The sequence below is a fragment of the Aedes albopictus genome, chromosome 3 (genome assembly GCF_035046485.1).
Source record: "Aedes albopictus strain Foshan chromosome 3, AalbF5, whole genome shotgun sequence".
NCBI lineage: Eukaryota > Metazoa > Arthropoda > Insecta > Diptera > Culicidae > Aedes > Aedes albopictus.
Genome location: NC_085138.1, coordinates 193,298,708 through 193,322,384, shown reverse-complemented (window position 1 = coordinate 193,322,384; position 23,677 = coordinate 193,298,708). Strand labels below are relative to the sequence as shown.

At 41.5% G+C, this 23,677-nt stretch overlaps 1 protein-coding gene and 1 pseudogene across 1 annotated transcript; both read left to right on the top strand.

The window, feature by feature from the left end:
- Window positions 1-320: 320 nt before the first annotated feature.
- Window positions 321-1,759, top strand: LOC115261633 (uncharacterized; annotated as a pseudogene).
- An 18,817-nt stretch (window positions 1,760-20,576) lies between these two features.
- On the top strand, window positions 20,577-23,320 carry LOC115261634 (uncharacterized). Its single transcript, XM_062842273.1, has 2 exons — window positions 20,577-21,812; window positions 21,870-23,320. Exons 1-2 carry the CDS (start codon window positions 21,243-21,245, stop codon window positions 22,683-22,685), a joined length of 1,386 nt encoding a protein of 461 aa, XP_062698257.1. The 5' UTR covers window positions 20,577-21,242; the 3' UTR covers window positions 22,686-23,320.
- The last annotated feature ends 357 nt before the right edge of the window (window positions 23,321-23,677 follow it).

Below are 23,677 nucleotides of genomic sequence, written 5' to 3'. Positions count from 1 at the left end.
GGACATCGCAGCAGAGGCAGACCCAGAGGCTCATGGCGGCGCAGCCTGAACAACGAAATTAAGCAAGTCGACAGAAATTTGACCTAGCCACATGTCAAGGCGATGGCTGGTAATCGCCCAGGATGAAAATCTTTCAATTCGGCCCTCTGAACCACCGTGGGTGCCCAGGACTGAAAGTAAATAAGTAAGATGCATTATTGGACTCTGAATATTTCAACCATTAACGACGGAATTAATTTCCCAGATTCTTTGGAGCTCTTCTCATTGAATAATGAACATCCATTATGATATGAACTAAATCGAGAAGCAGTATTCCGCGGATGAAGAGGAATATCTTGAGGAGGAGGACGTCCTGTGCAAGCCATATAAGAAGAGAAGCAGTTTTATATGCACCCTCTGGGGTTGACACAGAGCAGTTTTCAGCTCGCTGGGCCGAAACAACGACACCGACCATTGAAGAATCCGATAAATTTCTGACATTTTAGGACAAAAATTCATAAAGAAGCTACAACCATCTCGTTTTAGAAATAAATCGGAAAAGACGCAGAAATTTCTCAGCAGAGAAATAAACACTTTTATTTCGCTTTTTCTGAGTCAGTTATTTACATCAGCAAACATGTACGCCACTCCCCGACTTCAACTTTTGAAACCAGAAGAGAGAGGCAGAGCTTGTGCCGCTTCGAAACAAGCCGTTGCTGAGCCGGTTGTAGAGTTGGGCAAACTGTTGAAAGGATCCTGCATCCCTCATAGCGTAAACTGAACAATGTGGGCTTCATTCTTTTAGTCTAAGGTTTGGTGGTTGAGGTTGTAATATTTTCCTAAATGATTAAACATTCTTAGTTGTTTAGTAAAATTAAATGACGTGTTGTTTTTGGCACCCCTAACCGAATGAGCATGTAAACAGGCCAAACAAAAGAGAACTTAACGAAGGATGTCATCATTATAGGACAAACGAATTGAGCTGACGTGTGAGAGGTCGGCTGGAAGTAACTTGTTGTTACGGTTGTATTGGTGGGAGCGAGACGATCTGAAGAGAGAACTAGGTTGAAACGGTTGAGAAGAAAAACAATCGTTTGACTCGTCATTCTGGTAACCATTGCAGCAACGAGCAGATGGGTATTTTGCACTTTCATCTTCCGTCATTACATAAGGAAGCTCTGGAACGGAATGATCTCATCATCACTTGATCAATCTGTTCAAAATGGAGCCTTCTGCAAGTGACAAAAAAAATGTCGAGTACAAGGAATGATATCAAAGTTACTCAAAATCTGAACAGTGGATTCACTTTCACTGATGAGTTGGCTTAGAAGTTGGACTAAATATGCACTATTGTGAGTGCAATGATAATTCACCAGTGGGCGAGTTCCGGCGCACAATCTCTTCGAAGAGAAGAAATTTTCTTCCATTGCCCACCTGTAAGAAAATTTTCTTCTCTTCGAAGAAATTGTGCGTCGGAATTCACTCACAGTAGTGGAAAATCATGAACAAAATCAAATACTTCTGCATTAACTTTTGCTGTCGGCTCACGATCCTCTGTGTGCGGATTATGTTTGCGATGCTTGGTTCGCATTATTTGATGCTTTTTCTTTTTGGTTGGTTCACGAACTTGGAAAAACTCGCAAACAAATGGTTCACTGAATAATGAATTATTCGATCATGAACCATAACCTTAATATTTGTATAGGAAGATGAACCAATACTCGGTCAGAGCTGTCACTGGACCATTGTCAAACAAAATTTTGTGTTCGGTAGTTTGTAAACATTGGTAATCATAAATCCAAGTTGTGAAAAATGTCCGGAAGTTACACAGACGACGATCTGTCCAACTCGTCTGCCACGGAGAACCAAGCAGACCACAGCATCGCTTCCATTTCCAGTGCCCAATCCGAACGTAAAAGAAGAAACAGTGAGGTGGCAACCGAAGTGAAGGTAAAACTAACCAAAAAGTCGGTTATTTTGGCCCATACCAAGCAAGTAACCGTGAAAGCGGAGAAAATGGTTACGCATTGGAGCTGAATTGTACCTACATGCAGAAGGTTTTCCGGTCGCAGAATTTTACACGACATTTCCGAATTGCACATCCGTCGGCTTACAACTTGTTGTGATCGGGGAACCATCTCTGAACAAAGACGACAATCCCGACCCTTCTGTTGTTATTTGCACATCCACACAAAAGGTTGTTGGCGGGATCGTAAAGATTCATACCCTGCACGAACTTCTGTTCAAGGCTATTGACTGGTAAGGGTTTAGAGATATTCTGGAGTCTCTGCTCAAGGCGTTTGACCTCAAAATCAATCGCCATAATGTTGAAAAGTACATCAAGACAACCGCTGACGGAATCAACTGGTTCAACAAACAGGAACTGGCCGGTTTGACTGTTTCATTGAAACGAGACATTGTGTCAAAGATGTACCGAAGCTTCTTGGATGTGAACTGCCAATACGTTACAAATCACGGAATCATCATCAAAAGGACACTCGGTAAGTGTAAGCCATGGATTTGGAGCAAACCTTAGTGTCTATTTTATAATAATGTAAAGGGGATCGTATACGGTTTCCGGCAGCATTGTTGTCTTCTAGTTTTCTAAAGCCTTTTAATCATGAAATCGCCATGTTTCAGGAAATTCGGCAAAAAATCCCCTCATGACGAAGAGGACAAAACTGTTGAAAATAAGAAAATTACCCTATACTTTGTTTTAGTCAAACACTTAAGGACCATGTATAAAATATGTCACACTAAATTAGGCAATTTTCAATCTTCTGATTTTTTAAGGCTACCTTACCCATTTTTGGTTACACATTATATTTCAGGAATCATTGAATTGCATAAACCGACACACGGGACAAAATCTCAAAGAAGAACTAATCATGGTGATGAAGCACTTCAGACTTGAGGTTGGACAAGTCATTTCGATCACCATTGATAACGCATCCAATATGGTGAAAATGGGATATTGTAACAACCGGATAAGACGCTTTGAAACTGTCTAGTTACCAGGAAATCGATATTATAGGCGAAACATACGAAACATTCGAAGAACGAGTTCATCACAACCATTCGATGTGAAACCCATACAACCCAGCTGGTTGTACATGATGTATGCCGCGAAACTGAGTTTAAGGAAATTTTGAAGAAGATCCGAAAGAAATGTAAGAAGTTTGCTCAATCTGGGAAAGCAATACGTCGATTTGGGTGAGTAATATTCTTGGAATCTAAATTTATTCATAAATGACGAACAAGAAGTAAACAAACATAAGACACTAATAATTTCGATTGTACACAAACTTAACGATGATGCTCGCATCGTATTTGTACGAGTATGACGTTTGTACACCACCGCCTACAAGTTCATAATTTGTCAAATTAAGTCCTATACGCATTAGGAGAATATGATAACATGACTGTTGGAAATTGTCAACAGATTCAGGAGGTTCCGCAATAATAATACGGAAAATGAAACAACCGCAGCTTATGGTTTGGTTACATTCCGGATGAATTATTACTATCCTGAGAAATTATACAGTTTTAACGTGTGAATTCATGTGTGTGTAAATAATAATAGTTATAAGTACTTGTTTCATTTTTTTTGTAAATAAACTTACGTTTAGTCCCAATTTGCTGTATCGTTTCCCTCCGTGTCAAGTCAAGTCAAATCTACTCGTATTGTGTCCTGGGCATCGATTGTTTTGTGCAGAACACGTTCCGTACATAGTCGCAGCAGTCGACTGTTCAACCTGCCGTACTTTGCAGTAGTAGCAGATGTAATTTCTGTGTATGCGACTTTTAGGTTATAGAACTATTGGTGTTGGATTTCAACGTATCTACGTAAATAATATCTATAAGTTTATACAAATTCGAAACAGTTCTAGAGCGTAGTCTACCTCGTAAGAATATTAAGAAATTCACTTTGTTTAAGCAATAATCTGTAGTAAATTTGCACAAAATAACTGCACTTGATCTTGGTGAGTCTTAGCACTTCTTCACTACATGATAATTGACATATCATTTAGGTACGTTTTTTGTTGACTCACCGCGTGAAGACTGTCACTCCGTGTTGTGTTCAATACCACCCAGTGCAGATGACCGTCTTGATTGTAGTTCGGTGCCGTCCGACATTAGAGTGGTTCAAAGAAGGCAGTAAAGGCGCGGTGGTGTGAATTCGCCAACAATGACTATGATTAAATTCGAAATATTCTCGAAATTTTACGTCTGTTTGTTTGCGGAGCGAGACCTATGCTAGATTTTTAAGCTTTTGTATGGGGTTTTATCTAACAACTATTTGAAACAATATACATATACAGCCTCGTCCTAAAATATCTTCATCATAGAATTCTTGAACTTTCGAGTATTTTATTTTTTACTTGTTTTCATCTCAAAGTGTGCTTAGCGGTAAACAGAATTTGTTTTTTATTCAGATCTTTCAAAGGAATGGAGTTTTATCGAAAAGTATGTAATGGGATTTGAGCCACTCAACCATTGTAGGGAAGCTGTGCAAAAACTACAGCTTACGCTTTCAGATTTTCATCCAGAATGGATCCGAGCGTACGGTCGTATTGCTAGTCTAGATGAGACTAAAAGGTTTATGCCTTATTTGATTTCGCCCATGGGTCGGCGACAGCAGAAGCTATTTGGAAATCACATTTTTCGCGCTGCGATCTTCTTTGACCCTAGATTCAATTTTAACGGATCGAGTATCTTGTCCAATCAACAAAAGGAGAAAGCCATGGTAAGTAAACAATAAGGTATACAGTACATAATACGTAAAATATTATAATAACATTTCTAGGTTTAGGTAGTAGGAACAATAGAATTGGCGTTGAGTGAGTAAGTAAAAAACATCTTTATCTTTATCTTTATCTTTACTTGGAGCATAAAAGCCTTTCAGGCTAGTGGTTTCGTCTGCTTGAGCAAAAGCTCAGTGGCATTTTTATTTGTTCAAAGTGCTTTTAATACATCTATCAAGTCTCTATATTTAAAAACAATAAAAATTATTAGAACAAAATTCGTAGATTAAATTACACTTAGCTTCAGAGTATCATTCAACTCTTCCAATTAAAATATAACTATCTAATTCAACTCAAACTCGCTCTAATTCTCCTTCTACACCACGCCGCATAGAAGCAATCCAACCGACTAACCTCTTCAATTGCAGGTAATGTAGACTATACGATACGGGCATGCAATTAAAAATCGACATTCGTAGCGAAACTTCCCATTTTTTTTTATTGCCGCGCCGCCGCCCGTTGCTGGTCCAGAAGAGTATGATTTATCCCAATCGATTCTGACATGTGCTGCTTTTAATTGAAACAGTTTTTGCTGCGCTGCACTTTTTAGTGTCATTTTGCCGAGCACTTTGCCGAGGCAAGTCCAGAGCTACGTAGACGTATGCAGAATGCAGCGGAGCAATAAAAAATGCACGATTTTTGCTTCAAAGTTCGATTCTTGTTCCTGTTTCTGATTGATTCCAATCACGCTTTAGTGGATCGTTATGGATGAAGATGGGAATTTGCAGGCTTTGTGTGTGTCTGTTGGCTAGAAATGTGTCTATCATTTGGTTGAAGGTGTAACAAACATAGCAGGTTTGAAAATTTTCGGAACAAAACCATACCACATTTTTTCTATATGTATATTTTTGCTATACTAGGCTAACCAGTCGTAGTAGAAAAAACATGTTGAAACGCTTTGACATCCATGCATACACAACAGAAACACGTGTTCGAAGAACAAATTGAATTGTGAAAAGAATCGATTCCAGGACTCCTTCAGAAATTTTCCAGGAATTCCTCGTGTAGATGCAGATGAGATTCCATATGAAAACCCTGCTGTGATTTCTCTAAAGTTTTCTTTAAAATTTCCTGCTGTGATTTCATCAGGGATTTCTACAAGGATTCCTTAAAAACATCTCCTTAGAAGTATCCCAGTAATTACTGCCGGAAATCCACCTGAGATATTTATAGGAATTCATGCTGGGATTGCTCCAGGAATGCTGCTTGGTTTTATTTTGGAATTTCTAGTGGAAGCTTCCAAGAACAAATTGCTGGGATTCCTCAAGAATCCTACAGGAATTTTTGATGACTCCCAAAATGAATTACTGGAAATATACTAGCAGAAAACGTTTGAGAAATCCCAGCAAGAATTCTTGAAAAAAATCTAATAGGAGTCTCTGAAGGAATCCTAGCAAGAGTTTTGGCTGATATTGCAAGAAATCCTCGGCACGGTTAAGGCTGGGTATGCTGCCCAATATAGATCCCATTATAATCCACTAGCATCTGCCCAGCAGCTCCTATCCCTACCTCCTCGTGGTACCAGCCGGAAACTACGAGCAACTTTAGGGAAGATCGGGTAATTAACCCCGGTGGGAACTTTGGTCGTGGGCTGACAGGGAAGGGGGTGTTTGCTTCTGCAACCCTGAACCTGTTAGGGGCACCTGATCAACGTTCGAGTGCCAGGGAAGGACTCTAAGCTCACCTTTGCACTATGGTCCTCCGTAAAGTAGGCCCTACGATCCAGCCGTTAAAAACCCATTGTTAGCGTTAGCGTTAGCGTAGTTACGGTATACTTCGTAGATTGGATACTAACAACATTCATGTACCTTTTGCTAATCTTGTTCGGATTGCTTTTCGGAACAAAGCTGGGGAGTTAACATCGCTCCAATCTTATGCAAGAATATCAAAAGCACAAATGTCATTATTCCCGGCCACGCCCATCTTTACCGTAACTTGGGATAGGGGAAGGAAATGTTTATGTAGCACTTATATAAGAGGCCTCCGACTCAGTGACACTCCCATAAGTACTACGGAGTGGGTGGTTGGGAGATGTATTATGTAGGTCAAGGATTCGCCTGAAAAGCTGACGATGGACCCACGGCATTGATTGTTTAGTTGGTTAAAATTGTATCTTTTGAAAGCCGGCAATCAAAAAAGATTTTTTTTTCTATTTATTGTTTAAATAATTATGTTTCTGCTCAGTAAGAGGCCCAAGCAGAACCGATCCCTCCAGGGTCATCGGAACATTACAATAAATGTTTGAAACGCGTGAAAAAAAATGGCGATCCGAGAAAAAATAAACTCAATTTAAATAAAAAACGCGAAAACAACGAAAAAAACCCAGATTAATCCACCTAGTGGTGATAGTGCCTTTCTCGTCGTATATGTACTCAACATTTTTTCCGGCCATAAGCCGAAGTGTTCCTGAATCCTGAGAATACTCTAGAACGGAATAAATCTCATTTTCTTCTTTTGTCACAGTGCTCGTTGACTCGTCAATGGGGGTGGAGTTGATATTTAATAAATGTAATTATTAAAAAAAAAATTAAAAAATTATCAAAACCACTTAACTCATCGGTTTTGATAAAAAAAACTTCTGGAAGACTCTAATTTCACTTTAAAATTGAAAAAAATTGGTTTATTTATTTGTGCCCTTCTTCAAAATGTTGAATTCCGACCAAAATTTCCAAGGGGGACCCCTCTAGACATAAGAGAAAATCGAAATTTGTGTCAGCCTTATTCAGAAAAGCAAGAATTTTATCAAAGCCATAATTGAATTTGGAAACTTATTGGCAATGGCTAATAATAATCATTTAAGTATATTTTATTATTCCGCTACAATAAATTATTGCAGATAAATTTGTATGGCATCGTTGAATTTTACTCCCCTCACATCTAACCAATCACGTTCGAGAGGGGAAACCAGGCCATTGTGCCGTATAAAAGCAAACTGCTTCTTCTCATCTTCCATGATTCTTTCTTGACCCCTCGAAGGGTTTGCACCGAAGGAGAGCTAGCCAGTTTCTCCGTTTGCGTTTTCCATCAGTATGCTTTGGCAAGCCGAGCGCGGTGGTTGTCGGTTGTAACGCTCTCCTTCGTATCGTTGTACGCGGCGCCAGTGGAGCAATAGCCAGTTCAAACTGGTGCGCGGCAACATAACGAGGGCTTTCTTTTGCCCCGAGTTTGCGCAGCATCGCCATCGCAAAACCCCAATCGAAGTCAACGCCACCGATGCCGTTCTGGATTTGGTTGGCATAACTACCGATTTTCACTCCATGCAATAATTGAACGATTATTGTACAACAAATAAAATTAAACAGCCATTCTAAGGGCTTCAAAAATGTTCCCCACAAGAATGACCCGAATAATTTTCCTAAACGACGCGCCAGGTCACAAATATGTCAAAACCGGCTAAGTCTTAAAACAATAGCATAAACTTTGCAAACGGAGTAATGGAAATATATATGATTCTTATAGCATCCTTGATATTTCCCAGCCAAATTTCAATGTGTGTTGTCTCCGCAAAAATTGAACACTTCTATGCCCATTTTTGCCACACAATCTAGAAGAAAACTGTATACAGTATACGATATCTGAAAATTCTTAGTTATTTAATTAACTCCTTAAACTCCTTAAATCCTCCTCTCCTCTTCTTGGCGTAACGTCCTCACTGGGACAAAGCCTGCTTCTCAGCTTAGTGTTCTATGAGCACTTCCACAGTTATTAACTGAGAGCTTCCTCTGCCAATGACCATTTTGCATGTGTATATCGTGTGGCAGGCACGAAGATACTCTATGCCCAAGGAAGTCAAGGAAATTTCCTTTACGAAAAGATCCTGGACCGACCGGGAATCGAACCCGTCACCCTCAGCATGGTCATGCTGAATACCCGTGCGTTTACCGCCTCGGCTATATGGTGAATCCAGTTCACCAATTAGCAAAAGCTTGATGATTTGCATTTTGAATGATCTGTTGGATTGCATCAGTTTAAATTCTTATAAAATGAACGGTTACAAAGACAATTCTGTTATAGGTAAAGATTATTAAATAGTTTTGACAAATTGGTTTATGGAAATATGTTAAAACCAACTACTTCGCAGGTCAAGTCTTGTCGCGTCCATTCAAAATTTCAAAAACCAGCAAAAGCATTGATATTGTGGGAGAGTTTCTGAAATCTGCATCAATCTGGCGTCAAACACTGCTCAAGCAACATCTCAAAGAGGATTATTAGAGGATTTGACATTTACTCGAAATGTGAGGTATGGAACCTAGAGATGCTATGCGGTGCACTATCAATCGCCGTCTACAATAAAACTAAATTAAATCAAAATGTCGCATCACAGTCTTTAGCAATGTTAATTACAGCATTCAATAATTGAAACTAATGCATAACCGGACGTTATTCAACGTCAGACTTGCGGTCGTGTCTAGTATACAACCCCTCCAACTTTTTTTTATTATCGTATAAATTGGGCCGAAGGGTCTCAGATTTTCAAGCAACTTTTTCCACAGGCAGGGCTCATGGGTATATGAACAAAAAAATTGGAAAAAATCAGAGTCGCCCATTTTCCCGGAAAACTCAGGTGGATTTTTTTGTTTTCCCCTGACACTACTTACTTAGAAAAATCATAACTCAAGAAGTATCGTAGAAACAATTTTTGTTTTAGAAAATGAAAGTAAACTTTCTCATGAATCCAAAAAAAAAATATGAAATGGAAAAAAAATTCTACATAACTTTCCACGGTTGAGAAAGTTCATAAAGATAAACCGGAAAAACTATACCCGAACTCGCGGAAATTGTTCAAAAAAATATTATTGGGAAGGTTATTTTATAAGCTTTGATCGCTGAAACTTATGGAATGCACTTTTTTTCGTTCCCGAGTTATGGCCAATTTTGTTGAAAAGCATATTATGCTAATAGAGTCATAGTTATTAAAAAACAAATCTAGAACAAATATCAATGAAATATTATGATTTCAATACATAACTGTGCTCTAGAACTAAGCTTGAACCACATTCAACTCATTGAGGATGAATAATCCCAGCAAGTGAGTGTGTTGTACTTTTTCCAACAGATTGAAACGCATTAAAAACTGCATTATTATGTCACAAGAATTATATTATGAATATTTTTCATCCCCGGGAACCTCCATCCAATTTCGGCCGTCAATTAAATCCTACAACACAGAGAACTTCATAATTCCATAAATTGCCATTCGGAAAGAAAAACGCAAGCCACACCCCACAGAGAGAGGACTGTGTCCAGTACACCCTGGCGGTAGATAGACAAAAAGCGTTCCGGAACCCGAAAGGGGTGTGATTGACGTGGAATTAAAATTAATATTGGTTGCAACCGCATGTGGGTGTGGACCCGGGCACATTGCACACTGAATGCCAGTTTGGTGTTTGGCCGGTTATTACTTTTGTGCATCGAGAGGGAAAGAGGAAATTTTAAACTTGCTTGTTTCGTTCACATCGGTTCCTGGAAAACGATCCGTTCGAGCGTGCTCGGCCGGCCTATCGGGGTCGATGAAAGCAAGCACATTGCACACACACGATGCACTCCATGATGATGCAGCAGCAGCACTGCACCACGCAGAAGGGTTTTAAGCAATCTGGACATTGTTTTTCGGACTAATGATGGTGGTGGGTTGGGTACATGCACATGTATTATATGCTTCTCTCTATGAGTACACTTAATCACGAAAAACTTAAAGTATTCAACGGTAATTGTGGACAAATACTACAATTTTGTCGCTACAAAGGATAGTTATAGAGATTAGACTGATTGTAAATATCAGTTGTTAGACCATGATTGAGCAGAGTTGGAGATGTCCCACGAATCAATTGAAACTTTACCTAACTCATTGAATTTCAGTTATATAAGTGTTGTTCAAGTTTGAAAAGCAATTCAATCGTCATTTTGTACGTCATATGGGCTGTCCATAAACCACGTGGTCATTGGGGAGGGGGGGGGGGTGGTTCGGCCAATGACCATTTTGTATGGACAAATAAAAAATTTTGTATGGACTAATGACCAGGGGGGGGGGGGGGTTGAAAAGTCCCAAAAAATGACCACGTGGTTTATGGACAGCCCCATAGGGGAATTGTGGGTAAAATGAACACGTTGCCGTTTTACAGAAATTACATTGAATTTCAATTCAAAATGCAGTGCCACCCCAAACATGAAGAATTTGAATCTTTTTGGACAACCCTAATATGACCATGAACTGTCAGAACTCAAAAAAAAAACCCAGATTAATCCACCTAGTGGTGATAGTGCCTTTCTCGTCGTATATGTACTCAACATTTTTTCCGGCCATAAGCCGAAGTGTTCCTGAATCCTGAGAATACTCTAGAACGGAATAAATCTCATTTTCTTCTTTTGTCACAGTGCTCGTTGACTCGTCAATGGGGGTGGAGTTGATATTTAATAAATGTAATTATTAAAAAAAAAATTAAAAAATTATCAAAACCACTTAACTCATCGGTTTTGATAAAAAAAACTTCTGGAAGACTCTAATTTCACTTTAAAATTGAAAAAAATTGGTTTATTTATTTGTGCCCTTCTTCAAAATGTTGAATTCCGACCAAAATTTCCAAGGGGGACCCCTCTAGACATAAGAGAAAATCGAAATTTGTGTCAGCCTTATTCAGAAAAGCAAGAATTTTATCAAAGCCATAATTGAATTTGGAAACTTATTGTTGCGTGAGCACACGCGCAGTGGACTGTATAGGGTGGATGGAATGGGGCTGGCTATTGGCCGGTTGGCCTCACCGGATGCGCTCGTCCCCGCAGAGACCGTGCCGATGGGAGCAGGAGCAGTTTGGAGCTCCTTCCCGGGGGTGCCCGCAGGCGAATGGTATCCAAACTCCCAAGTGGACTGTATCAGCCTCGCTCGGCTGATAGTACACGACAACTGGTGGACAGAACCCTAGTTGGATCTCTGGCACCAGAACCAGGCTTGGTTCGGATAGGGTGGATGGAAACATCAGAGGAATATTTCTCTAAACCTAATTCTATTTATTGCGATCGTTTGCCGGATCGATAAAACTAACTCAAACTTCGCGCAACGCGCGCATATTTATACCGTCCCCAATGTGCACTAGAAACTGGTGGAACGTTCTAGATGCGCGCGTGATGATGATGGTTGACGATGATGATGATCAGCACTCGGCAGTGGACGCGTACACCGTGCGTGGAAGTTCTCTCTCTCTCTGTATTGGCTCCGTCGGGTTACTCATCTATAGATATATCGTGGGTTCTCGCCTCGCTCGTCACACGTTTCTCGTCGTCGTCTCGGTCGCTCGTATACACTCGTTGCACGGGTGTGCGGGTTGTGTCGGAGAGCAACTGTTCGGTACTCGTGGTTTTGCTATGCTCCGACTGTGCGCTCGCTCTTAATATGCGCCGACTGACTGCTAAATTCTGCTGGTTGATTGGAGGTGGGATTCGACGGGCGCAATGTGATGTTGATGGTGCGTTTTCAGTCTTCAGTTCGCTTTGCGGACTGAACACTTATTGATGGCTCATATTCCGACGCTATGTTAAACGTATAGGCCGAGCTGAAAAATATCAAATCTCTCAGTTGACTGATTGACCACCTTCACTAGCACTGGATGCCGATCCGTATCAAGACATTTCGGCAATTTTTTTTTCTGCGCACTTTAGCTTATATTTTATTATCATTAGTTAGGGGGATTAGGTGCATAATGGACACCCTAAGCAAATGAGTATATTAGGCCTGTATAACAGACAAAAACTTAACAAATTATCAGTTGGCTTACAACTTTAACTTATTTCCTACGTATTTCAATAATTTACAGCACGTAGAATGTCGGTATTGTGAAGAAATAGTGAATTGTAAACCGTGTGTTTTTTGGAGCTGGCAGGAAAGGTACGGGGCGAAATGGACACCCCTGCATATTTTATGCTGTATCTTTGATAATATCGACCAGTTAAGTAATTTGCTTACGGAGATCAATACCACAGATATAATACTCCATCTTAGACGAGTTTACATAACATCAAAGTTAATTAACTAAATTTTAGGCTTACATAATCGGATTGATTTTTTCCAAACTCTCTAAAACGCCTAACAGTATGCAATGGACGTACATCCATTCATAATTGCGAGTGTTCATTTCGCCCCGAATCGACTACAACATTGAAATTGCTATTTTGAGTAAGTTCTGATCAAAAATATAATACTTCATCCATTGCCAAATCTGCGTATACATGTAGATAAGCTAACAATTTACTTGTTTGTATGATGGACACACTCAAACACTCGTAATACCTTATTTGCTGCTGCTTCGAAATTATAAGAATTTCACCATATGAAAAACATACTTCAATTTCAATGATATTTTGGTTATTTTGAAGTAATATAAATGGTACTTTTGGAAAATAGAACAATAACTTGTTCCTTTACACTTATGCATTCAAAGTTTAACATAAAGGTCAACGGTTTCGGCAAAAACAGGGGTGTCGATTTCGCCCCGGGTGTCCATTATGCCCCTAATCCCCCTATAAAATTCATGTGAAATTTAATAAAAAAAAAGTGCAAGCAAGCGAAATTTCCCATATTAAAGCCCATTCAAATTTCAACCGTGTTACAGAGCGCGTGGCATCAACCAGGTGCATCAAAACTGTTCGCAATTAGACGCAAAAGGGGATGGGTGCTATAAAATTTAAATTTTTCCTTACAACGTTGATCCTCAGGAATCTAAAATGGTATAATTTGACAAGATCGCTTAAATTTTTATTAAGATTTTGTTCTTTTACACATATTAATCGTTTGCATCGATTTTGTTCACCTACGTAATTTCAGCAATGGATCCTATCCTGATTCTGCAACACTGCCCGTAATCTTAAGTGTGGTCAGAGACTATTTTGTTGCTGTCCGTTTTAAACATTTTTGTTGATTTGATGTTTCGCCTGCATGGGTTTGGTTTGTTTTTTAATTGGTCACTTCCGACGGGACACCAGGAACCGGTTCCGGAACACAACCGGTTTAGAAACGGTATGAAACTATTTTCCTGCTTACCGTTCATCTGGTTATCGAAAAAGCCGCTCTTCGATGTGTCACATGCCTGGGTGTGGTTCACCTTTTTAATTGGCCACTTCCGGCAGGACATCCGGAATCGGTTCCTGAATACAATTAGTTCAGATATGGTCTGAAACTATTTTCTTGCTTACCGTTCATCTGGTTAACGAAAAAGCTGCTCTTTGATGTGTCGCATGCCTGGGTTTAGTTCACTTTTTTAATTGGCCTCTTCCGGCAGGACATCCGGAACCGGTTCCGGAAAACAATTAGTTCAGATATGGTCTGAAACTATTTTCTTTCTTACCGATCATCTGGTTATCGAAAAAGCCGCTCTTCGATGTGTCGCATGCATGGGTTTGGTTCACTTTTTTAATTGACCACTTCCAGCGGGACAGCAGGAACCGGTACACAACCGGTTCAGATATATATCTGGTGTAGTCTGAATCTATTTTCCTGCTTACGGTTCATCTGATTATCGAAGAAGCCGCTCTTTGATGTGTTGCATGCCTGGGTTTGGTTCACTTTTTTAATTGGCCACTTCCGGCAGGACATCCGGAACCGGTTTCGGAACACTACCTGTTCAAACGGGGCTTGAAACTATTTTTCTGCTTACCGTTCATTTGGTTATCGAAAAAGCCGCTCTTTGATGTGTCGCATGCCTGGGTTTGGTTCACTTTTTAATTGGCCACTTCCGACAGGACATCCGGAACCGGTTCCGGAACACTACCGGTTCAGATATAGTCAGAGACTATTTTCCTACTTCCAGTTCATCAGATAATCGAAAATGCCGTAGTTTGATGGGTCGCATGCATGGGTTTGTTGCATTTTCATATCTGGCCCCTTCCTGGGGTACCGGTCCGGAACACCTAAATGGCCATAACTCCGGAACGGCTGGACCGATCTGAACCATTTTCAATAGGAAACAATGGGACAATGTACCCCGTCGAATGAACCATCGGTCGTTGAAATCGGTTCATATTTACTATCTAAAAATGAGGTGACCTTTTTGTACACATACACACACACACACATACATACACACACACACACACATACATACACACAGACATCATCTCAACTCGTCGAGCTGAGTCGATTGGTATATAACACTTGACCCCTCCGGGGGCTCTATCAAATTTTCGTTTTTGGAGTGAACATATAGCCTTTCGGTACACCTTGGTGTACGAGAAAGGCAAAACATCTCAATTTATTAAAAAAAAAACCCTAATTAATCCACCTAGCGGTGATCGTGACTTTCTCGTGCTTTAAAAAATCCTTTCAACAAAACTCGAGCGACATGTTGATGACATTGACATAAATACAAAATGAAAACTGCTTGCTAAATCTACTCAATATGGATACATTTTATATTAGCAGATGACATTGATTTGGCCCTTTCTTATGTTTACTGATCTTCGTTCTACTGCTCGTGTTGTGTGTAGGTAAGAGGTAACGATAGCGCACGAATGTAACTAAGCCGACTGACACCCGACTGCGGCAACGAAATGAAGGTAGTAAAAAGTGTCGAATGTTTACAAGACTGGTCGTGATTTGATGTACCGCATCCATGGGTTTGGCTAATTTAACATTTTACTACCCGGATCTGATTCCGGGTAACTACCGGCTGAACCAAATATGGTCTAACATTATTGTCTTGTTAACTGCTCATCGGTTAACCAAAAACGCTGCAAATTGAAGGTGTCACATGCAGGGATGAGAAATGTACTGGAAAAAACGGTTACCGGCTGTACATTTGACACTTTTCCACACGAACATCACAGACCCAGCCAAACTCAAACTGTTCGAAAAATAAATGTCATAACATTTTTTTTCCTGCAGCCTTCTTCCTCGAAACGGTTTCTGAGCGCGAGAGCGCCAGTACTCGAGCACAACGACCACAGAAATTTCTGTCTCTCCCATTTTCGCATTTTACTACGTTTCAAACCGCTTCTAGACAAACTTCTTTACATGCATCACAAAGCTAGGAGAGTGCTCTAGATATTTGTGCAAATCGATTTAAATTATTTATTAAAACAAGCGAGTTATTAGCAGTTGAAAATATTTGACATTTTTCGCAATCACCCGCTTCAGCATGACTGCTCATAAAAATTTTCGTGGGGAAGCGAAAACCATCAAGCGTCTGCTCGACTGCCGTCGTTGCGGCGTCTGATGGTATTGGTGCTACCGTTGTTTTGTTTTTATTTTACTGCCAGTATCGATGAACGTTAAGGACAGACTTGTTAGGATCCCAAAATGGCCGCCATAATGGCCGACTTTGGCACCTACTCACGATTTGGAGGGCACAAATCTCTTCGTAATCAAAACCAGCTCACATGAGCTTCTCATTTTAAGCTTATTGCAAGTGAGCAAGAACAGAATAATAAAATGCACTGTTGTTTGGAGCGTGCTTCTTGAGATTTGTGCGTCTGAAGTTCTGATGCACTGTTGAAGCGGGATTTGAAGACGTTTGTCCTTAAGCTGAAAAAAGTCTCATTCTCATGCCTGGTCACATGTAGAGTTTGACAATTTCGACGGGACTCTCGGAACCAATTCCGGAACACTACCAGTTGTCTTTAGTGTGACGTAAGGCTATTTTCTAGCTAACTATTCATCAGGTTATCGCAAAAGCCACGATTTGATGTGTCACATGCCTGGATTTGGTTTACTTTTACATTTGGCCTCTTCCGACCACTCAAAACCGATTCCGAAACACTTGCTGGCCGTTCATTAGGTAATCTAAAAAGCCGCTATTTGATGTGACGCATATAAGGGTTTGTTTCTCTTTCAGATTTAACCACTTCGGCGGGAACCCCGGAACGGGTTCCGGAACACTACTGGTTCAGATATGGTCTGAGATGGTTTTCCTGCTCATTGTCCATCAGGTCATCGAAAATGCCGTGGTTTGATGTGTCGCATGCATGGGTTTGGTTCACTTGTATATTTGGTCACTTCCAGCGGGACGCCTAGAACCGGTTTCGGAACACTACCGGTTCAGATATGATCTGAGACTATTTTCCTGCTTACCGCTCATCAGGTTATCGAAAATGCCGTGGTTTGATGTGTCGCATGCAAGGGTTTGGTTCACTTGTATATTTGGCCACTTCCAGCGGGACGACTAGAACCGGTTCCGGAACACTACCGGTTCAGATATGGTCTGAGATGGTTTTCCTGTTCATTGTCCATCAGGTCATCGAAAATGCCGTGGTTTGATGTGTCGCTTGCATGGGTTTGGTACAATTGTACATTTGGCCACTTCCGGCGGGACACCCGGAACCGGTTCCGGAACACTACCGTTTCAGATATGGTCTTAAACTATTTTTCTGCTTACCGCTGATCAGTTTATCGAAAATGCCGTGGTTTGATGAGTCGCATGCATGTGTTATATGCATTTTCATATCTGGCCCCTTCCTGTGGTACCGGTCCGGAACACCTAAATGGCCATAACTCCGGAACGGCTGGACCGATCCAAACCATTTTCAATAGGAAACAATGGGACCAGATTCCCCGTCGAAGGAACCGTCGGTCATTAAAATCGGTTCAGGTTTACTGCCAAAAAGTGATGTGAGTTTTTTTTTGTACACACACATACACACATACACACACACATACATACACACACACATACATACACACAGACATCACCTCAATTCGTCGAGCTGAGTTGATTGGTATATGTGACTCGACCCTCCGGGCCATCTATCGAAAAGTCATTTTTGGAGTGAACATATAGCCTTTCCAATACACTTAGTGTACGAGAAAGGCAAAACGTAAAACGTGTTGAAAAAAATAAAATGTAAAGATATTTTTTCTATTTATTGTATAAATAATGTTTCGACTAAGTGTGAGTCACAAGCAGAACCGATTAAAACGCAAGGAAAAAAAAATTGGTGACTCGAAAAAAAATAATAAAATAAAAAAATAAACAAAAAATCGCGTTACACAACAACAAAGAACATCTCAATTTATCTAAAAAAAAAATAAAATAAAATAAAACAAGATCGCGTAAAACGAGTAAAAAACCATGATTGGCAATCCAAAAAAAAAACAATTTTTCTAAAAAAAAAAAACGCATCCCCACCCGCGACATTACCACACAAGGCTCAAAGAAAAACGACGCGGACAACGTGGTCTAACCGCCACCGAATGGTATGGCGATCTTGACCCTTCAAAAAAATAAGAAGGATGTTTCGCGTCCCGACTGCAGGTTTGTCCGCTTGTACATCTGAAATAAAAAATAGTATTAAATGGTGATAGTCTCACAACAGTTACATAATTTTCGGGAATAAATCTCTTCATACATAGACAAAAATTACGTGAATCCTCCTGAAACAATGAAAAACATAATACAAAAAAAAAGTAGAACAAATTATGATCTTGGAATTTTCCTGCATTTAAATTAACAAAGTTAAAAATAACAAGATCAGAATTTGGTATGGTAGATCTTACACCGTAACGCACCATTATAAAGTGATCTACCCACGTTACGGGATGAGCCAGCCGTTAAAAACCCATTGTAACGGAAAATCAGCAACAGGATAATACGAACCGAGACCAACGGCAACGACCCCAGCGAGCAAAAAGGACTTGCGATTGGAAATTCCGTACGTGGAACTGCCGATCTCTCAACTTCATTGGGAGCACCTGCATACTCGCGATCTGCTGAAGGACCGCAGGTTCGGCATCGTAGCGCAGGAGGTGTGCTGGACAGGATCCATGGTGCAAACGTTTAGTGGTAATCATACCATCTATCAGAGCTGCGGCAACACACGCGAGCTGGGAACAGCTTTCATCGTGATTGGTGATATGCAGAGGCGCGTGATGGGTTGGTGGCCGATCGATGAAAGAATGTGCAGGTTGAAGAACAATGGCCGAATCTTCAACTTCAGCATAATAAACATGCACAGCCCGCACTCCGGAAGCACTGATGATGACAAGGACGCATTTTACGCGCAGCTCGATTGCGAGTACGACCGCTGCCCAAGCCACGACGTCAAGATCATCATAGGAGATTTAAACGCTCAGGTAGGCCAGGAGGAGGAATTCAGACCGACGATTGGAAAGTTCAGTGCCCACCAGCAGACGAACGAAAACGGCCTCGCCGCCTCTAAAAACATGGCCATACGTAGCACGTTATTCAGACATAGCCTCCGTTACACATGGAGATCACCACAGCAGACGGAATCTCAAATTGTCAACGTTCTGATTGATGGACGGCACTTCTCCGACATTATCGACGTCAGGACCTATCGTGGCGCCAACATCGACTCCGACCACTATCTGGTGATGGTTAAACTGCGCCCAAAACCCTCCGTCATCAACAATGTACGGTACCGGCGACCGCCACGGTACAACCTAGAGCGAATAAAACAACCGGATGTCGCCTCAGCATACGCGCAGAATTTCGAGGCCGCGTTGCCAGACGAGGGCGAGCTCGATGAGAACTGCTAGACAACTGCTGGAGTTTTGTGACAGCAGCCATCAACGAAGCAACCGAGAGCACCATCGGGTACGTGGAACGGAATCGACGGAACGAATGGTTCAACGAAAAGTGTAGAACAGTTTCGGAGGAGAAGAACGCAGCGCGGGCGGTAATGCTGCAGCAAGGGACCCGACAGAACGTGGAACGTTACAAACAGAAGCGGAAACAGCAGACCCGCCTCTTTCGGGAGAAAAAACGCCGCCTGGAGGAAGCGGAGTGCAAAGAAATGGAGCTGCTGTGTCGTTCCCAAAAAACACGGGAGTTCTACCAGAAGCTCAACGAATCCCGCAACGGCTACGTGCCGCAAGCCGAAATATACAGGGATAACAAGGGAGGCCTCTTGACGGACGGACGTGAGGTGATCGAAACGAGGAAGCAGCACTTCGATGAATGGCGTGAAGAACGTAGGCACGGGAGACCACGGCAACGGAGGAAACGACGACACCAGTGCAGCGGAGGACGGAAATGAGCCAACTCCCACGTTTCCTCAGCGTCAGGGTGCCATTCGTCAGCTCAAAATTAACAAAGCAGCTGGTAAGGATGGTATCGCAGCTGAACTCATCAAGATAGGCTCAGAAATGTTGGCGTAGCTAGCTTTTCTTTTTTCTCACTTACTCTCCTAAACAAACAAGAGAAAGAGCGGGATGCAAGAGGGGGGCCTGTGCTTCCTTCCGTCGTCTGTCACCTAAAACGAATGAGTTCGTGGAAAGTTATCAAGCTGGCTTCATCGACGCCCGGTCGCCAACGGACCAGATCTTCAGCGTAAGGCAAATCCTCCATTAATGCCGTGAATACCAGGTCCCAACGCTTCAACTGTTCATCGACTTCAGAGCGGCATACGTCAGTAACGACCGCGCAGAGCTATGGAAAATCATGGACGAAAACGGCTTTCCTGGGAAGCTAACTAGACTGATTAAAGCAACGATGGACAGTGTGCAAAGCTGCGTAAGGGTTTCGGGTGAACTATCCAGTTGCTGGTTGGCGAAACCGAACATGACCGGATCCGTCTGGGCAGTGATGTTACGATAGACGGGGATATCTTCGAGGTGGTGGAGGAATTCGTCTACCTGGGATCCTTACCGACGACTGACAAAAACGTGAGTCGCGAACTTCGAAGGCGCATCATCAGCTGAGGTCGGGCCTACTACGTGCTCCTGAAGAAGCTGCGGTCTAAAAAGATTCACCCACGCATCAAATGCACCATGTACAAAACGCTACTAATAGGGGACTAGGTCCCATAACGCCCCCCGGGGGCAAAACGCCATTTGTGGATATCTGGTATATATTAACTTTAAACACCTTGTAATCACACAAAATAAAATGTTTTTTTCTTGTTCCTGATGGTTCACATACGTAAAAGTTGATTGAATACCATAAATCCTACAAAATTTCGAATATTCATAATAACACACAATGCCATCTAATTTTACCCATATCTCTTGTAAGCTTTTACATAAAACCTTTTAACCATTAAGGTTTGTAAATTACTGTATACCCTAAAGCATATATTTCTGCTTCGTTTTAGCACAGAGTTTAAAATTAAAACGATATTTTCTGTTTTATTTATTATTTTTTCTACAAAAACTGTTAATGAGGCAGAATGCCCCACAAGTTAACAAAAAAAACGATACAACTTAACAAGCATCACAAACAAAAAGAACGTGTTCGTTGATCAAACCACTTTTTGAAAACAATGTTTTTAATCGATATTTCTTCCTTGTTTAAAAAAATTGAGATTGTTTCTTTAATTAAAATATAAAAACATGACACCATAACTAAATTATTTCGTCAAATACGATATTTTTTTCATAATTCATGCACCAATTTTATCCAACCAAAAAACAACCTTTTGCATATAAGCCAATTTGAAATGTTTGTCTAGTTTACCGAACGAAAACAAAACAAGCTGTCAAAGCGGTCGCGCGATAGTTTCGGTTTCGGGTTGAAAATGGTGCGAAATTATATCCGTAAAACGACCCGTCGTGCTTGGGCGGTCACCCAATTGACAGGCGCCATCCGTGACGTCCGATCGGGACAATCTACGAACAGTGTTTGCCTAAAATATTCGATCCCAAAGCGCACTCTTCGACGCTACCTGGAAAAACAAGGCGGAACAAAAGGAAACGTCGTTCTTCCTCACCTTGGAAACTTTGTTCCAATCTTCGACGAAGTACAAGAAGAGCGCCTTGTTGGGATCATAATCCGCATGAGCGACTGCGGCTACGGATTGACCAGTAAGGATGTTAGGAGTCTAGCCTTCCAGTTCGCCGAGACAAACAACATAACCCATCCGTTTGCCATGGAAAAGCAGCACGCCGGATTGGGTTGGTACATTGGATTCCGCCGACGCCATCCGAATCTTGCTCTGCGGACACCCGAAAAAACTTCAATGGCTCGCAGTACCGGATCCAATCGCGCAGCAGTGAATGTGTTTTACGACAATTTGGAGAGGATTTATGGAACCAGTGTTTACTCCCCGGACAGAATTTGGAATGCTGACGAAACTGGATTTAGCACCGTATGCCTCATGTGCTACAAACTGTAGGTCAATATAAAATTGTTTGTTTATTTTTAGGTCCCAAATAAGTCTTCCAAAGTGCTCGCTGTCAAAGGTCGACGACAAGTTGGAGCAATCTCGTCAGCAGAAAGAGGAGTCAACACGACCGTTATGATGACGGTTTCTGCTGCTGGCCAGTATTTGCCCCCGATGTTCATTTTCCCCAGACAACGGATGAACGATGCGCTCAAGATTGGTGCTCCGGCTGGCTCGATTTTTGAATGCAACCCAAGTGGATGGAGCACAGTAGCTACGTGTACAAAATGGTTTGATCATTTCCTGGCTTACACAAGACCAACAGCCGAAGCGCCAGTTTTATTGATCCTAGATGGGCACTCCAGCCACACTAAGAACGTCGAGATGATCGAAAAAGCAGCACGAAATAATGTCCGTATCCTGTCCATCCCTCCCCATACTTCCCACAAATTACAATCGCTCGATGTTTCTGTTATGGGACCCCTGAAGACAAAGTATGGCCAGGCCGTCGATCGCCTTTTACGTCGAGAACCAGGACGGGTCGTAACAGTCTATGATGTAGCAACATTGGTCAACGAGGCGTTTGAGGCAACCGCAACAATGAAGAATGCCGTAGCAGAGTTTCGAGCTACAGGAATTTATCCATTCGACACGGGGTTGTTCTCTGACGCTGACTTTGCCGCCGCTACCAATTTGAACGCAATTAACCGTACAGCGGATAAGAATGTACAAACGGAAGCAATCGGACCCACGCCATCAACTGCTGCTGAGGTAAGCTTTTATCTAACAGTGGAGAATCCTATCTGTAGTATAATATCAATTAAAATAATACTATTGAGAATGGTCTACTCATGTTAAACATTGTTAACTTTTTTATTTGTTTTAGATCATGACGATCAGTATTTGCGAGGATAACAGCCACATAACCACGCAGGATATGCCAGGACATGACGATTTGATTCAAGTAAACGGCTGTGAAGTACTTCAGTTGGAGATTCCAAACCAAGAACGCAATGAACCCGAGTTCGGATGGGAGGTCAGCGGTGATTCGGAATTTCTAACGGTTGATCCGAACGTTTATTACACTGTTGAAAAAAAATGGTGCCGTCACCATTCAAAGGTTGGACGCAGCAGAGCTCCTGACTTTGGAGCAGCAATTGGATACCACTCCAAATTCCGTATCTCTCCTTGATCCTTCGGTCCGAGATGAACCGGACATTACAAAAGCTACGACATTTCAGCTATCCCCCGAGCTGGTTCGTCCTGCACCTGCTGCGCGTAAGCGTAAATCACAGAAACGCAAACGAGAGCAATCGGAAGAACTAACATCAGTGGCTTATCGTGAACGATTGCTTAAGCAAAGCGCAGAAAAGGAAGTAAAAAATATCAAAAAGGGTCAGCGCAGAAACAAACGGAAAAAGGCGGACACTAACACTGACATGGACGTCCTTTGTCCTTCATGTGGAGTACGTTTCAGCGATTCAATGGATGGCACAGGCCACGGTGTGTCTGGTAGAACAAATTTATTACAAAAAAAATGGGCATCGCTAATTTTTACGCTACGTGAAAGTTAACGCTACCAGCTTTCATTCAAGCCCAACATCGAAATATTCCATCGGGGGAACTTTTTCATACAAAAATTGGGTATGTTTGTTAAGTAGAAATAGGGATTAATTTGGAACCGTGCATTTTGTATGGGGAAAAACAGTATTCTGAAAAAGTTGTTCGGGATCCCTCGGTGGATTTTTTTGGGGAACACGTTAAATGAAAGCTAGAAGTCCATATTTTCGAAAAACGGCGGATTTGGCGATGCCTAATTTTTTGTGATAAACCTTCACCATATGCACGCC

Excerpts from the sequence above, each read along its gene's own strand:
- LOC115261634 (XM_062842273.1), top strand. The coding sequence starts at position 21,243 with ATGGTGCGAAATTATATCCGTAAAACGACCCGTCGTGCTTGGGCGGTC. Across the intron at positions 21,813-21,869 it reads ACGAAACTGGATTTAGCACC|GTCCCAAATAAGTCTTCCAA; the intron begins GTATGCCTCATG and ends GTTTATTTTTAG.